Source organism: Caretta caretta, chromosome 7 (genome assembly GCF_965140235.1).
Source record: "Caretta caretta isolate rCarCar2 chromosome 7, rCarCar1.hap1, whole genome shotgun sequence".
In the NCBI taxonomy this organism is placed as follows: domain Eukaryota; kingdom Metazoa; phylum Chordata; order Testudines; family Cheloniidae; genus Caretta; species Caretta caretta.
Window position 1 is genome coordinate 30,278,731 of NC_134212.1, and position 14,891 is coordinate 30,293,621.

Here is a 14,891-nt window from a genome sequence, read left to right on the forward strand (position 1 = left end):
GACAAAGCACCTGGATCCTGGGACCAGTGCATCCACATGGAGGGAAGAGGGCGATAGGTAGCAAGTTAGAAGTGAAGCCAAGTGGCTCTTCGATCTTTGACTCCCTTGGGTTACAGGCCCAGGAGTGCATCTGAAGGAAAGTGCAGTTGGAGACGCTTGTTGTGAATGAAAAAGACTCAGCAAGGAAATATCAAACCCAACAAGCAGATCCCGGCCTCGACTGCTCTAGCTCCCCTCAACTAATTCCAAATGAGGTAGATGCAGTATCTCAGCGGGGCGGATGTAGTCTCCCTACTCAATGGGGTGCACTATCCTAAACAGCCCAGAGGGCACCCTCAAACCCAGCACACCTCGGCGATGGGCCAGCATTAGGGAGGCCTGGGGTGGAGGATCGAGCCTGCCCCGCACTCACCCCACAGTAGGGACTCCAGTCCTGAAGAGCTGGGCCTGGCTTCCTGCTCTAGGTGGCGTGACCTCGGGCACAAGATCGCAGCACCACTCGGCTTTGGCCCGGCCGCCCCTCCGGGAAATCAGAGTCGTGATGCACCTGGCACAGAACGGCAGCCACCACTGTGGGTGGGGTGAGTTTGGGGCAGCTGGTCCAAACCTGTATGAGGCTGTCATCTAGCCTGATTTCCAGTAGTGCCATTGCACCTGTGGATCACGGCTAAAGTCACCCCTGGGCTCCAATCAACACAGCAGGTCATTGAACCTCCTGCTGAGGGTGCCACAAGACAGAATGGCTTTGTTTGTCTTGCATGGCGATTTAAGGTGGGAGGCCTAGCTCTGCAACAGTGTTTATCTCCCAGTGGGAGTTAAGTGCCTAAATACCAGCGGGGGCCGGATCCAGGAGGGGAGGTTTTGGCCTCCTTTTTAAAGACGTTGCAACACCTGTTGTGTGTGGTCTGAGTGAGTGTGGCTGGACAATCGCCTCCTTTGCTGTCTGCCCGCTTGCCCTGAACAGGTGTCTGAGCCGGCTCCTGTTGAGCAGCCCCCCTGAGAAGCAGCTGAGTTACCAACAATGAGCAGGAAAAGACAGGGGCTAACTGCCCTGCTTTGATCCTGACAGGCCAGGGGAGGCTTTTGAGGAAAGCAGAAGTGGGGGCCAATCAGGATGTATGAAGGGTCAAATAAAAATAGCTTTCCTGGGCTGGAGAGGAGGTAATTCACAGGGAGGGTGGTCTGGTTTGGCCTGGCCTGGCCTCAATGAGTCAACCTCAGTGTTAGGGGCCAGTTAAGTTTTGTAGGAGAGCCTGAATCTTGCCCCCTGGCTGAAGATCTGAATTTTGACTTTGGGGTTTGATTCTCAGGCCTGTCCTTCCCCAGCTCTGGGGAGCAGGACTAACAACTTCTCCCTTCAGAGAGAGAGAAAGCAGCTGGGACTTTGTTTCACCGCTTCTTGAGGCAGCCTGGGGCAATAGTGCTGTTGTTGCCGTTTTTCTCATCTCCCTCCCCTGAATCTTCAAGATCGGACACAGCTATGATGGTTAAATCAGGTGCCCTAGCTGCTGTTTGAATACGCCCCTCCCCCTCTAAGCCAGGAGTACCTCACTAACCATAGCTGACCAATTCGGAGCAGGGGTTGGCATCTGCTCCCAGGGACTGATTAACTGGGCACTTTTCCCTACAAACAAACACACACTCGCATGTTCACCCTCTGCTGGAACAAGGGAAGTGCCCCTCCTAGAAGATGACCAAAAGTGTTCAAATGTTTTCAGCTTCCTTTCTGGGGATCTTTAACTCACAGGGGGTTGGGGGAGTTAAATGAAATCCAGCAAAGGAGCAGGTGGTTGGAGCTTGGAACACAGTAAGGATCTCTTGGTAAGTAGCAAATTGGTGCAATCTTCCACCTCTTCTTCCTCTGGGGGGCCTGTCCTGGAAAGGGAATGGCAGGTGGCTTTCGGTGGGGTTGCTGGCCTGAGAGTGAGCACTTCTCTGCCTCAAGGAGTTATGGCTGAGGGCATGTCTACCCTGCAATTAAAAACCCATGGCTGGCCTGTGTCAGCTGACTGGGGCTCGGGCTAAGGGGCTGTTTAATTGCAGTGTGGACATTCAGGCTGGAGCCTGGGCTCTAGGACCCTGAGAGGTGGGACGGTCCAAGAGTTTGAGCTGTAGCCTGAGCGAGAATGTCTACAATGCAATTAAACGGCCCCTTAGCCAGAGTCAGCTGGCAAAGGCCACTCACAAGTGTCTAATGGCAGTGTAGCCAGACCCTTCTAGGGCTCAGTCTCCCCTTTACTCTGCTTCAGGGGCTGCCTCTGGAATCAGTTAGCCCATCTCTGCATTTGACCTGCAGTCCAAGTCACCCAGTTCTCTAAGCCTTAGGTCACTCTGGAAAATCCCATTGTGAATGACTCTTTCCTTGCAAAATGCAATCTGATAACCGCCAGCAGATGCTCTTCCAAAAACATGCAAACAGGATACGTGCAGGACCCAGTCTGAAAGCAACAAGGTCAGCCATTGTCTGGGGGAACAGACAGGGAGGGCAGAGCCTGAGACTCCTCCTCCTCTCGGAAGAGTTGTTAGATAAGAAACGAAGGGTCGCTCTGAGGGCTAACCTAAGTGACAGGCTAGGGCCGTGTTCCCCAGTGACTCTTAACCTAAAGACACACACCACCTTTTACATTTCCGATCAGGGAAAGTCCACTTAATGTTGGATAATAAAAGTTTTTCCAGGACCAATGGAATATGGGTCTGTGTATCTCACTGGGCATTAACCCAGTGTAATGACAGTTGGTAAATAAAATCACGCTTCTAGCTGACAGTCATGTATTGAACATGGCTATCTGCCCCATTACTGCAGTATCTCAGCATGCCACAACCTTTCCTGTATTTATCCTCCCAGTCCCCTGGAGGGCAGTGTAGTTATCCCCATGTTACAGATGGGGAAACTTAGGCACAAAGCCTAAGGCTAAAACTTTGCAAATCACCAGTGATATGCGTGCCCATCATCATGCACTGACTCAGCAAGCTAGTGAGGAGGATTTTAAACTAGGTTCAAAGGGAGCAGCGTGACCAAAGGTAAATATAAAAAAGGGCAACCTTAACTGAGAGTTAGATGTTGCAAGGGGACATGGAAAATTACAATAGGGTCATAGAAGCAACAAGAGGGAAATCAGTCAGGGAGTCTGCTTGACATCTTAGATGTCTCAACACAAATGCAAAGAGTATGGTGAAGAAACAGGAAGAACTGGAAGTATTAGTCCATAAGCTAAAGTATGATTTAATTGGCATCACAGAGACTTGGCAGGATAAGCCTCATGGAGTATTGGTATGGAGGGGTACAGCTTGTTCAGGATGGACAGGCAGGGTAAAAAGGGAGGCGGGGTTGCATTATCCATCAAGGATATATATACTTGTTCTGTGGTCCAGGAGGAGGTGGGAGACAGCCTAGCTGGGAGTCTCTGGGTCAAGATAAAAGGGATAAAAAATAGATGTGATATCATGGGAGGGGTGCTACTATAAACCACCACATCAGGGAGAAGAGACAGATGAGGCATTTGGAGAACAAATAACAGAAATATCCAAACCACAGGACCTGGTAGTAATGGGGAACTTTAACTACCCAGACATCAGCTGGAAATGTAACACGACAAAACACAAAATGTCCAGTGAATTCTTGGACTGTATTGGGAACCCCTCTTTTTTTTTCCAGGAAGTGAGGGTAGTATCCAGGAGGACAGCCATTGTAGACTTGATTATGACTAGCAGGGAGGAATTGGTAGTGAATCTGGAGGTGAAAGGCAATTTGAGTGAAAGTGATCAGGAAATGAGAGAGTTCATGATTCTAAGGAAAGCAGCCGATCCTGCTTTCATGGTTCTGTGAGAGCAGCAGAATGAGGACAATGGACTTCACCAAAGCAGACTTTAACAAACTCTGAGAACTGGTAGGTAAGGTCCCATGGGAAGAAAATCTACAGGATAAAGGAGTTCAGGAGATCTGGCAGTGTCTCAAGGATACAATATTAAAGGCCAACTGCCCACAATCCCAATGCGAAGGAAAGAGAGGAAGAATACCCCTTTAATCACCTGAAAATCAAAAGGGAATCCTACAAAAAGTGGAAATGGACAAATTGCTAAGGAGGGGTACAAAAGAATAGCACAAGCACCTAGGGACACAAAGGCTAAGGCACAAAATGAGTTCCTAGCAAAGGACATAAATAGCAATAAGAAGAGGTTATTTAAATACATTGGGAGCAAAGGAAAGATGAAGGAAAGTGCAGGTCCTCTACTTAGCAGGAAAGGAGAGCTAATAACTGATGATATCAAGAAAGCTGAAGTGTTTAATGCCTATTTTGCTTGAATCTTAACTAAAAAGGTTAAGGTGATCAGATGCTCCATCCAAGTAATATTAACAAGGGGGAAGGATGGGAATCTAAAATGAGGAAAGAACAATTACGAATATTTAGATAAATTAGATGTATTCAAGTTGGCAGGGCCTGATTAAATTCATCCTAGGGTACTTAAGGAACTAGCTGAAGCAATCTCAGAACCATTAGAAATTATCTTTTGAGAACTGTTGGAGGACAGGTGAGGGCCCAGAGGACTGGAGAAGGGCAAACACAGGACCTAACTTTAAAAAGGGGAACAAAGAGGGCCCAGGGAATCATAGCCAATAAGCCTAACTTATTACCTGGAGAGATACTACAACAAATAGTTAAACAATTTATAAGCACCCAGAGGATAATAGGGTACTAAGGAATAGCCAACATAGATTTGTCAAGAACAAATCATGTCAAACCAACCTAATTGCCTTCTTTGACAGGATTACTGGCCTAATGGATGGGGGGGGGGAAGCAGTAAATGTGATGTATTTTGTTTTTAATAAGGCATATAACATAGTACCATGTGACATTCTCATAAGCAAACTAGGAAAATGTGGTCTAGATAAAATTACTATAAGGTGGGTGCACAACTGGTTGAAAGACTGTCCTCAAAGAGGAGTTATCAATGGTTCACTGTCCAACTGGGAAGTTGTATCTAGTGGGGTTCTGCAGGGCTCAGTCCTGGGTCCAGTAGTATTCAATATTTTCACTAATGACTTGGATAATGAAGTGCAAAGTGTGCTTATAAAATTTGGGGATGACACCAAACTGGGAGGGGCTGCAAGCACTTTGGAGGACAGGCTTAGAATTCAAAACAACCTTGACAAATTGGAGAATTGGTCTGAAATCAACAAGATGAAATTTAATCAAGACAAGTGCAAAGTCTTGCACTTAGGAAGGGAAAAATCCAAAGCACAACTACAAAACGGGGAATAACTAGCTAGGTGGTCATACTGCTGAAAATGATCTGGGGTTTATAGTTGATCATAAATTGAATGAGTCAACAACGTGATGCAGTTGCGAAAAAGGCCAGTATTTGGGGATGTTTTAACAGGAGTGTTGTATGTCAGACACAGGAGGTAATTCTCCTGCTTTACTCAGCACTGGGGAGGCCGCAGCTGGAGCACTGTTATCCAGTTCTGGGCACCAGACTTTAGGAAAGATGTGGACGAATTAACTTTAGAGAGCAATGAAAATGATAAAAGGTTTAAAAAACCTGATCTATGAGACCAGGTGCAAACAACTGGATATATTTAGTGTTGAGAACATACGACGGGGGAGGGATCTAGTGAGTCTTCCAGTACGTTAAGGGCTGTTTCAAAAAGGTTGATGATCAAATGTTCTCCATGTTCACTGGAGGCAGGACAAGGAGTAATGGCTCAATCTGCAGCAAGGGAGATTGAGGTGAGATATTAGGAAAAGCTTTCTCACTCTAAGGGCAGTTAAGCTCTGCGACAGGCTTCCAAGGGAGGTGATGGAATCCCCATCATTGGAGGTTTTTAAGACCAGGTTGTACAAACACCTGTCAGGGACGGTCTAGATTTTTATGTGGTTTCCCCACAGCACAGGAGACTGGACTTGACTTCTCAAGGTCCCTTCCAGCCAACGTTTGTGTTCACAGAGACAGGTGGTTTTGAAAATTTTGCCCTAGCCGACTTGCTCAGAATGTCTGTGGCAGAGCAGGGACTTGCAAGTCCCAAGTGAATGGCCTAGTCATTGTGCCGCACGTCCTGCCAGAGTTACACTGGGATGTAATTAACGTATAGAGCAGGGCACAGGGGTTGGCACCAAGTTTCCAAAGCAATTGGAGTGAACCCAGATTGAGCTTCCCATGTGGCTGAGGTTTTTACTGTGCCCCCTTTTAACTTGGGGTGATATTAAACCTGCTGGTGAGGGGAGTGTGTGGCTTGCACATTGGCTTGAATAGACTTGACATTGTGTCATGGATCCACAGATCCGGTGCTCTCGTATGGCTCTGGAACAGTCTCTAGACTGGGAGGACCCCTTCAGTGCGTCCATCCCCCCTTAGAGTCATATGCTTTCCCTGGGCAAGCCAGTTGGCTTCACCACCTCCTGGGACCGAACCTCAGAGCCTTCAGCACCCCGGGTCATGCCGCAAGCTCCCCTCAGCGAGTCCACCTGAACTGGGCACCTGAGGGAGACTTACACACCCGAAGGGAGCAGCGAACCCCTGACTTCCTTAACCTGGAGTCCCTCAGCAAGCACCATCACAGCAGGAGGGTTTATTAGGTGTGTGAAACACAGCCTAGAAAGTCCTTCGTTAACACAGAGAACGGAAAGTTACAGCCAAGTCCTTCTGGGACTGTCCAGAGCCCTCTGCCCCCCCTCTTTAGTCACAATCACCCACACTTAACAACCCCACCTGGCCCCTCCCCAGTCCTTTGTCCTCGTTCCTGGCAACCATTGTCACCTGGCCCTCCTTAGTCCTTCCTCCTTTAGCTGGTCACACCTGCTGGCTTCCTAAGGAGGGGGGGCCATCCATGGTTGTTAGTCGCCAGGTGCCAAATGTCCAGGTAATTGCAGTGGCCATTGTCTTCTTGGATTCTCCATGGGCCCAGGTGTCAGTCACACCTGGATGTCTGCAAAGAGTAAACATCCTTTTCCCACCACCGCTTTAACCAAGCACCACATGGGGAAACTGAGGCACACAGAATATTCATACAGAATATTAGGAAAAAAAATTCCTACTCTGTCACACATTGGTTTTGCTTGTGCTGGTGAATCCACAGGCTAACAGAGCTGGGTTTGAACTGAGATAAGCGCAGCCACACAGGGGAATTATTTCAGTCTTTAACCCAATGGAGCTTCAGTGTTTGGATCCAGTACCAGGTACCAAATGGGCCTGGGAAGGACAGCTGTGAAGATTGTAGGGCATTAAGATAAAATTGTTATGAATAGGTGTGACTCAGTTTCCCCACTTGATGTGTATTACTACCCACTGGTTTTGAAGGGGTTAATGTTTCCTTCGGGGCAGGAGCAATAACAGGTGTGGGTTGGTGACTCAGCCTGTCTGGGTTGGTAGGAAAGCACGATCAAGAAGGGGTCCTGTATGAATAGGGGGCCTTGGAGAGATGGTAAGAAACCCAAGGACTGGGCATTAACTCTTAACAACTAGCAGCCAAGGAGGCAGAACTTGTGAATGTAGCAGGGTGGCAGCTGGGGTCAAAGGAGGTGCCAGGAGACAGCATTAAGGACTCGGCTGCTCAGGACAGAGAGACAGGGACCCAGACAGAGAGAGTCAGGGTCCAGGAGGCCTGGGGAAGTGAGACAGGTGATGGATTCTGAATTCAGTATTGCCTTCCGTTGATTCACCTAAGGGTCCCTCGGTGCTGGATTCCAGCTGATTAAGAAGCCCCATCTCACAGCAGATCCTCCCTGGTGGCATCGCTCCCTAATGAGCAGAAGTCTCTGTCAGGAGTCCGAACCCATCGGAACTCCCTGGGAGTGCAGTGAGAAACAGGGAGGCTGGAGCCTGAGGGCCCAGTCCTGAAGAAGTGGAGCCCTGGGGCTCACCCTAGCAAAAAGTTGAGCCCAGGGTCTGGCATATTAAAGGGGGAACTCCCAGAGGAGACTGTACAAAGGCTGAGGCATGGGACCCCGTTGGTCCGTATCTGTTGCACACGGCAGCATCTCCCACATCCATCACCGGGGCATCCTGGCACCTCCCCGGTCGGACATTAAGCAACCTAACTAAGGTCTGTCCGGTGGGATTCGTTCCGGCCCTGGGGAGGGTGAGAATTGTGCGTGCTGTGAGGGGGGCCTGTAGGGAAGGCTTTTGGTCATACCAAATCCGCGCTGCCTGTGTGTTTCCAGCAGAGAATGTCGCTGGGAAACTGGCACAGGAGCTGGCTGGGATGCTCCCTGGGGGGAGGGGGGTGTTGAGCTCCCCCCCAGAGGAAGTTCCTTTTCCCACATGGACAATACCCCGCCCCCTGCACCAGAGGGATCACATTGAGCGTGGGGAGGGGGGTGAGTTATGACAGTGTGGGGTGGGGACAGGGACTCTTGGCTCCACACTAGCTGCCTCATCTACAGGCACCATTTCCAGTTCCTCCAAGGTTCTGTCCCTGGCTGGGGGAGGGGAGTGGGGTTTAGTGGTTAGAGCTGGGAGCCAGGACTCCTGGGTTCTGTCCCTGTCCATCCATATCTGTTTTGTGTCCAAGGTAGCTGATGGGTCACTCAGCTCTGCTCTTCCTGAAATCTTGTCCTCCCTTGGCTTCAGTGACTGTCCTCTCCTGGTTCTCCTCCTCCTTCTCTAATCATTCCCAGGGTGTCCTTTGGAGGATCCTGCTTTCTGTGGGCATTCCACAGGCCTCTGCTCTTGGCCCCCTTCTCTTCTCCCTCTTCTTCTTAGTTCTGGGTAATCTCATCCACAAACACAAATTCAACTACCATCTCTATGCCGCTGACTCACAGATCTGCCTCTCTGCTCCAGACCTGTCTCCTCCTGTCCACACTGAAATCCCAGCCTGCCTCTGCCATCACCTTGTGGCTCTCTGTCTGTCGGCTCAAACACAACATGGCTAAACCAGAGCTCAGAATCTCCCCCTACCGCTATCTTCTTTCTCAGTCACTGTGGACACCACCCCATCTTGCCTGTCACTCAGACCCCTACCCTGGGCATCATCTTCAAATCGGACCTCTCTCTAGGTGCTCACATCCAGGCTGTGGCTAAATCTCACCAGTTCTTTCTTCATAACATCTCTAAAGTTTGGCTTTTCCTAGCCAAGGAGTGGTGTATTGGGCTGGAACTCAGGGCTCCTGGGTTCGACTCTTTGGTGCCTCAGTTTCCCCCCCATGCAATTGCGACGGCACTACCGAAGGGGATACTGTAAGGATAACCTAAATGACCACAAGAGGCCTTGATGTGAGGCCTATAAACACCTTGGTAGACCTCTAGGGGTCCCTGGAAATGTCAAATGCTGACAAAAACGCAGTGCCCAGTTCCATCATAGGGGGAATAAAAGTAATTAAGGGCTTGAACATTTTATTGCTTCTGTCAGCCAAATGCATTACATTCAGCAGTGCTCCTTGCACCCTGCCATTCACCCCACCGCTCTCTGGGTGCCACCTGCCCATTGTTCTCTATTTCAGGGACTCCCTCCAATCTTCCCCCCTGCCAGGGACTCTGTCTGCCCACCAATCTCCCACTGCCACTTAGCACTCTTCCTACACAATGCTGGGAACCCCTTTCCCACCCCCCACCAGAGGCTCTGTTCACCCCTTCTCCATTCCTCCCCATGCCACAGTCCCCCAACCTCCCCTGTGCGGGGAGCTGAAGATACCCTCTCTGGTTTTTCTGATTTTCCCCCAAAATCCACAGGGCTCTGCCCAGTGCTTAATTTGTAATGAAAGGGGCTCAAGCAATTCTTTTACATTCATACCTCATGCAGCAACCAGAGGTGCTGGGGCTATGAACTGCCAAGCCCAGAGACCCCGGGCTCAGCCCTGGCACAAATTAAGCGCTGGTTCTGCCTGTTGTGGACATTCGGCCATTGTGGAATTGACCAGATGCAGTGTTCAAAGGTTATCATGTTATTGACACAAAGATACGGTCAAGTAGGGACTTTGCATGCTCAGTCAGGCAGAGCTGGGGAGAGGAGGGTGGATATTATTTGTATCAGGGAAGCGCCCCAAGCAGGGGTTGGGGCCCCACTGGGCTGGATACAAAACAGCGTGTGTTCTTGGCCCCCATGAGTCGCATGCTGCCACTAGGGGGTGCTAAGGTCTAAGCTTGCACCCAAGCCAGGAGTCAAAATGCTCACCAGCATGAAAGCCCAGGGGTGGAGGAGCAGAAGCAATGATTAGTGGATGTGCAGGTGACTGGGGACCACACCCCCACGCTCCATTGTGTGTGTGTGTGTAGGGGCACGGTGCATTGCCCACCCGCCAGCCCTTGCAAAGGCCCAGTGAGGCAGCACTAACACAGGCAGACAAGGCACTTCCTGCCCCCCTCCTCTGCTACACCCTGAGCAGAGCTAGCTGTGCCGGTGCCTGTTGGGAACTTGAAACTCCCCCAGTCCCCTCCATGCAGCACAGCGCCCCCTAGTGTACGGTGCGGCACTGGAGTTAGCACTGACTGTGAGACCACAATGCCCTCTACGGAGCCCCCCTATTCTCTGCAGCACAGTGCCCCCTAGTGCCTTGCTGGAGCATTGGCGTCAGTACTGACGGTGAGGGGAGAGCGCCCCCTACCCCACTGCTTGCAGCCCAGTGCTTTGTGTCTAGCTACCATGTCTCCATAGGCAAAGTTTGGGCGCGCCAAGTAGCCGCCTTTGCTTCCTACTGTGCTCCTGTCTGGAGGGTTGGGGAACAGCCTCCTCCCAGCCTGGAGGCTCCTGGGTTTTGCAGAGCTGGGGAGAGAGAGCTGGCTTGCTGCTGTCAGCTCTTACTTATCATGGCCTCCGGATCCGGACATCTGCTTCCTGGCCTGGCAGCCCTTTGTCTCTGAGATGTGGCTGGGCAGGAAGGGATGGCGGGATCCATCCCTGTTCTGAGCAAGACGCGGAGAACTAGTTACTTCATGGAGCCTGGACTATCCAGTATCCAGCCACCTACAGCCTGTCCCCTTTGAACACAGCCCCTGCTATCTCAACCCTGGACACCCCCCCACAAGCTCTGCTGGGGCAGCTTCATCCTGATTTGCAGCCCTTCTGCTGTCCCACAGCCCTGTCCATGCCCCTCAGTCTTAACCCACAGCCCCCTGCTATCTCCACATCCAGCCTTCACTTTCCCAAGGCTCCCAACCCTGTATCCCCTGCAGGCACTGGACATTTCCTTGGGGCTGGACCACGGGGTGGTGGATATAAATCACCCTAGGAACATAGGGGTTAAGCTCTTCTTCCCCCCGCCCCTTTCTACAGCTGAACGGGTGTTTCACTGAAACTTTTTTCTTTACTGTTGGATTGGGAAATCCAACACTTGGAGCAGAACTCTAGATAGCAAGGAATTGTGAAATTCCAAAAATAGAGAAAACAGGACATCTCAAACTCAAAAAATCCTGAAATCTAAAAATGAATGGACTCTGGGTATGTAGGAACTGGAAAAGTCAGAGTCCTGGAAAGGAAATTACAATAAAATCTCTCTCCCCAAATCACACTGGGGCCATACCATGTAGGACCCCAAATTCTGGGCTCAGGCACTCAGAGAAGCAGGAAATCACCAATCAGGAGACACCGACTTTGCCCAAAGTAGCAATTTTAAAACATTTATTATTTTTACTTTTTTGGGGGGGAGGGTTTGCCCTAATCTCCCCCGTCGCCTGAGTCACACTGCTCTCGCTACACCGCGGGGTTGGAGTTAGCACCTGGGGGCGGGGGAGAGGTTGGTGAAGAAGCTAAGAGAGACGCTGCTTCTGGGGGGGGGGGTAGCACCCAAAATGCATCTTTGACCTTCCCCCCCCCCAGTTCCCAGCTCCATTCCCTACCCCCCCAAAGTCTGCACTGGGATCTTCACGGAGGTGACCACCCCCGCCCCCCGCATCCTCTGCAGCACCCCTTCCCCAGACCCCAGGGGAGAGACTCCCACCAACAGCCTGCCTCTGCTCTCCAGTCCTTCCGATGCAGGCGGGTGGGTGAAGTCACTGGGGAGCAGCTCCCTCGAGGGGGGGCTCCTGGCCCCCACCCCTCCGGCCCCTTGGGGGAGTACAGTCCGGGGGGTAGGCCCCAGGGGAGGTCCCTAGTCCGGGTGGGTCCTGGCCCCCCACCCGCTCGGGGGAGTCTCTAGTCCTCGGGCGAGCAGGCCAGGTGCAGCTGGTCCGGGCTGCCCACGCTGCCGGTGCTGGAGCTGCCGTCGCCCAGGTCCCGGGGCCCGCAGGGCAGGCTGAGCTCCGAGGAGCCCACGGGGCTGCTGTCGGCGCGGGCGGCGCACTCCTCCTCCAGCGCCAGGCAGAGCGCCTTGAGCTCCAGGTTATCGGCGGCCAGGCGCTCCTGCAGCCCCTCCAGCCCGGCCAGCTTGTGCAGGCAGGCGGCCAGCTCGTCCCGCAGCACCCGGGCCGCCTGCTGCCCGAACAGCTGCCAGTCCCGGGCCAGCCGCTTGGCCTTCAGCCGGTCGTCGTCCAGGAAGCAGCAGAGGTCGCGGAGCTCGCGGTTCTCGGCCGCCAGGCGCTCGTTCACCTGCTTCAGCTCGCGGATCTCCCGCAGATGCTCCTGCAGCTGCCGATTGACGCCCTGGATCAGCCGCCCCCGCTGCACCAGCGCCGCCAGCTTCTCCGCCTCCTCCTGCCGCAGCCGCCGCACCAGCTCCTCCTTGCTGCAGCCGCCCAGCTCCGAGTCGCTCAGCTGGGCCAGGGCCCGGCCGGCCGCCGGCTCGCCGGCCTCGCTGGCCATCGCGCTGCCGCAAGGTGGTTCCTGCTCCCCCGCCCTTTCCAGCGCCGCCACCCCGCCTCCTCCCGCCCGCAGATCAGCCCCGGGCCGGCAGCCTCCCCGGCGCAGAGCCCCGCTCCTCCGGGGCGCACGGGCCCCCCTAGCCACAGCCCTCGGTTCCTTCGGCGCGCACGGAACCCCCTCTTCTTCGGGGCCCACGGGCCCCCTGGCCACCGACCTTGGCACCTGCGGGGCGCACGGAACCCGCCTCCTTCTTCGGATCAGGGCGCACGGGCCCCCTACCCACCGACCTGGGCTCCCTCGGGGCGGACGGGCCCCATTGGCCCACGGAATCGCCTCTTCTGGGGCGCAGGCCCCCCAGCCACGCACTTTGGCTGCTTGCAACCGCCCGATCCCTTTCTTTGTGGCCCACGAACCACCCTCGAGGGCGATTCTCGGCTTCTCGCGGGGCGGGGGGGGGGGCACGACCCCTGTCTCCAAGACGCACCGTCCCCAGCGCAGTCCGCTGCCCCCCTTCCAGCAGCGCGCGGCTCAAGAGGGTCCGGGCTGCAGGGGCTGAGCCCGACGGAGGGAGAGGAGGATGGTCCCCCCCTTCCCGGGGCGGGGGATCCCGGCCGAGGCTGCGCGCCCCTGCGGTGCTGGTCTCTGCCGGGACTCAGTGCAGCCGGCGCATCCTGCGGCGGGGACCCGCCGGGGCGGGGGGCGCGTACGGGGGCTGCGGCTCGGAGCGCTGCCGGGGAGCGGGGAGGAAGCCGTGACGGGGGAGTAACAATGCGAAAGGCACAAATGCCAGCAGCGGCACCGCATCCCCCAAGCCGGCGGGCTGGCTCCGGGGCGGGGACGGGTGGGGGGAGATGACAGGCTGGGGGAGGGGTGGCTAGAGTGGGCCGCTGGGGGTCTAGATCGAGCGGGGTGGAGACAGCGGAGGGGGGCGGGGGCGGGACAGGTGCCTGTGATGGAGGGGGGGAACTCGGGTTTGGGGGGGAAGGGGAAGGAGGGAGGGGGGACTAGTGCATGGCATGAGCGAAGGGCTAGGGCAGGTTGGGTGGGTGAAGGGGAGGAAGGGTTGGGGGGACACATTTAAGGGGGGAGGGTGATGGGTGTGTAGGAAGGAGGTGGGGGCAGGTGTTCAGTGGAGGGGCAGGTCTCCCCCCCGGGGGGGGGGCTGAGTGCGCTGGGAGAACAGGGCCTGTCTGTGACAAGTGTGCACGGGTGACATTGTGGGTTTGTTATTGTAGGGTCATAAACCACTGACCTGACGCCCTCCCTGAGCTGCATCTGGTATGGCTGGGGTGGGGGGGGAATTGATGGAGCCCCACAGGGGAAAGTGCCCCCACCCAGTCCCCCACCCGTTCCTTGCAACACAGCACTGCACTGGGGCCGGCAGTGACTCCTCAGGGTCAGTACCCTCCACCAAGCCCCTGCCCCACTCCTTGGAGCACCCCTCCCACGTTGGGGCCTGCTCTGAGCCAGGGGAGAGCACTTCCTATTGAGCCCACCCCCACCCCAGCAACTTCTCCCATTGCCCAGATGTGCCGCTCCCCCGCCCCCCCCACTATTCTCAACAGGAGGGGAGGGGCTGCCAGGAATCCTGTCCCAGAGACAGGAAGGATGTTGGGCTACAATGGAAGAGGAGATATGGGGTGGGGGGGAGGAAGGAAGTGCTGTTAACCCTTAAGGTCCCAGGCAGGCCTGGGTAGGGAGGTGGGTGCTAACAACCCCCCCTCCCTGACACAGGGATGCCAAAGGAAGGGGGCTGCTGTCTGGGAAGGGGCTAAGGGAAGAGGTGGAAAAGGACAGGGAGCAAAGGGGCTTTGAACCTAGGTCTCTGGGGGAGGGTGTTCTCTAGCAGGGAGGAGGTGTGGGGAGGGGTTGAATCTAGGCATCTGGGGTGCATTTTCTAGCAGGGAGGATGGCGGGTGGAACCCAAGATTCTGGGGCCTGATTCCGAGCAGGGAGAGGGCTGGGGATTCAGTAGCAGGAGTGTGTATGGGAGGGGGGACAATCTCTAGCAGGGAGTGGGGCTTGGGGACTGAACCCAGGAATCCAGAGGTTATTCCCTAGCAGGGAGCGGAGGTTGGGGAGTAGCCGGGCCATGGCTGGCAGATAGATCCAGATTCCTGCAATGCCAAGGCTGGTGGGAACAAAGGGCCTTTGTGTTCCCGCTGGGACATGAGCAGTGTGTGTGTGGGAGAATAGAGGCCTGGGTGGGGGAGGGAAG

General features: G+C 54.4%; 1 protein-coding gene across 1 annotated transcript; it reads right to left on the reverse strand.

Moving 5' to 3' along the window:
- Positions 1 to 11,526: 11,526 nt before the first annotated feature.
- Positions 11,527 to 13,505, reverse strand: CCDC85B (coiled-coil domain containing 85B). Its single transcript, XM_048858141.2, has one exon. The coding sequence runs from the start codon at positions 12,671 to 12,673 to the stop codon at positions 12,068 to 12,070; it is 606 nt and encodes a 201-aa protein (XP_048714098.1). The 5' UTR covers positions 12,674 to 13,505; the 3' UTR covers positions 11,527 to 12,067.
- Positions 13,506 to 14,891: the final 1,386 nt, after the last annotated feature.

Excerpts from the sequence above, each read along its gene's own strand:
- CCDC85B (XM_048858141.2), bottom strand. The coding sequence starts at position 12,673 with ATGGCCAGCGAGGCCGGCGAGCCGGCGGCCGGCCGGGCCCTGGCCCAG.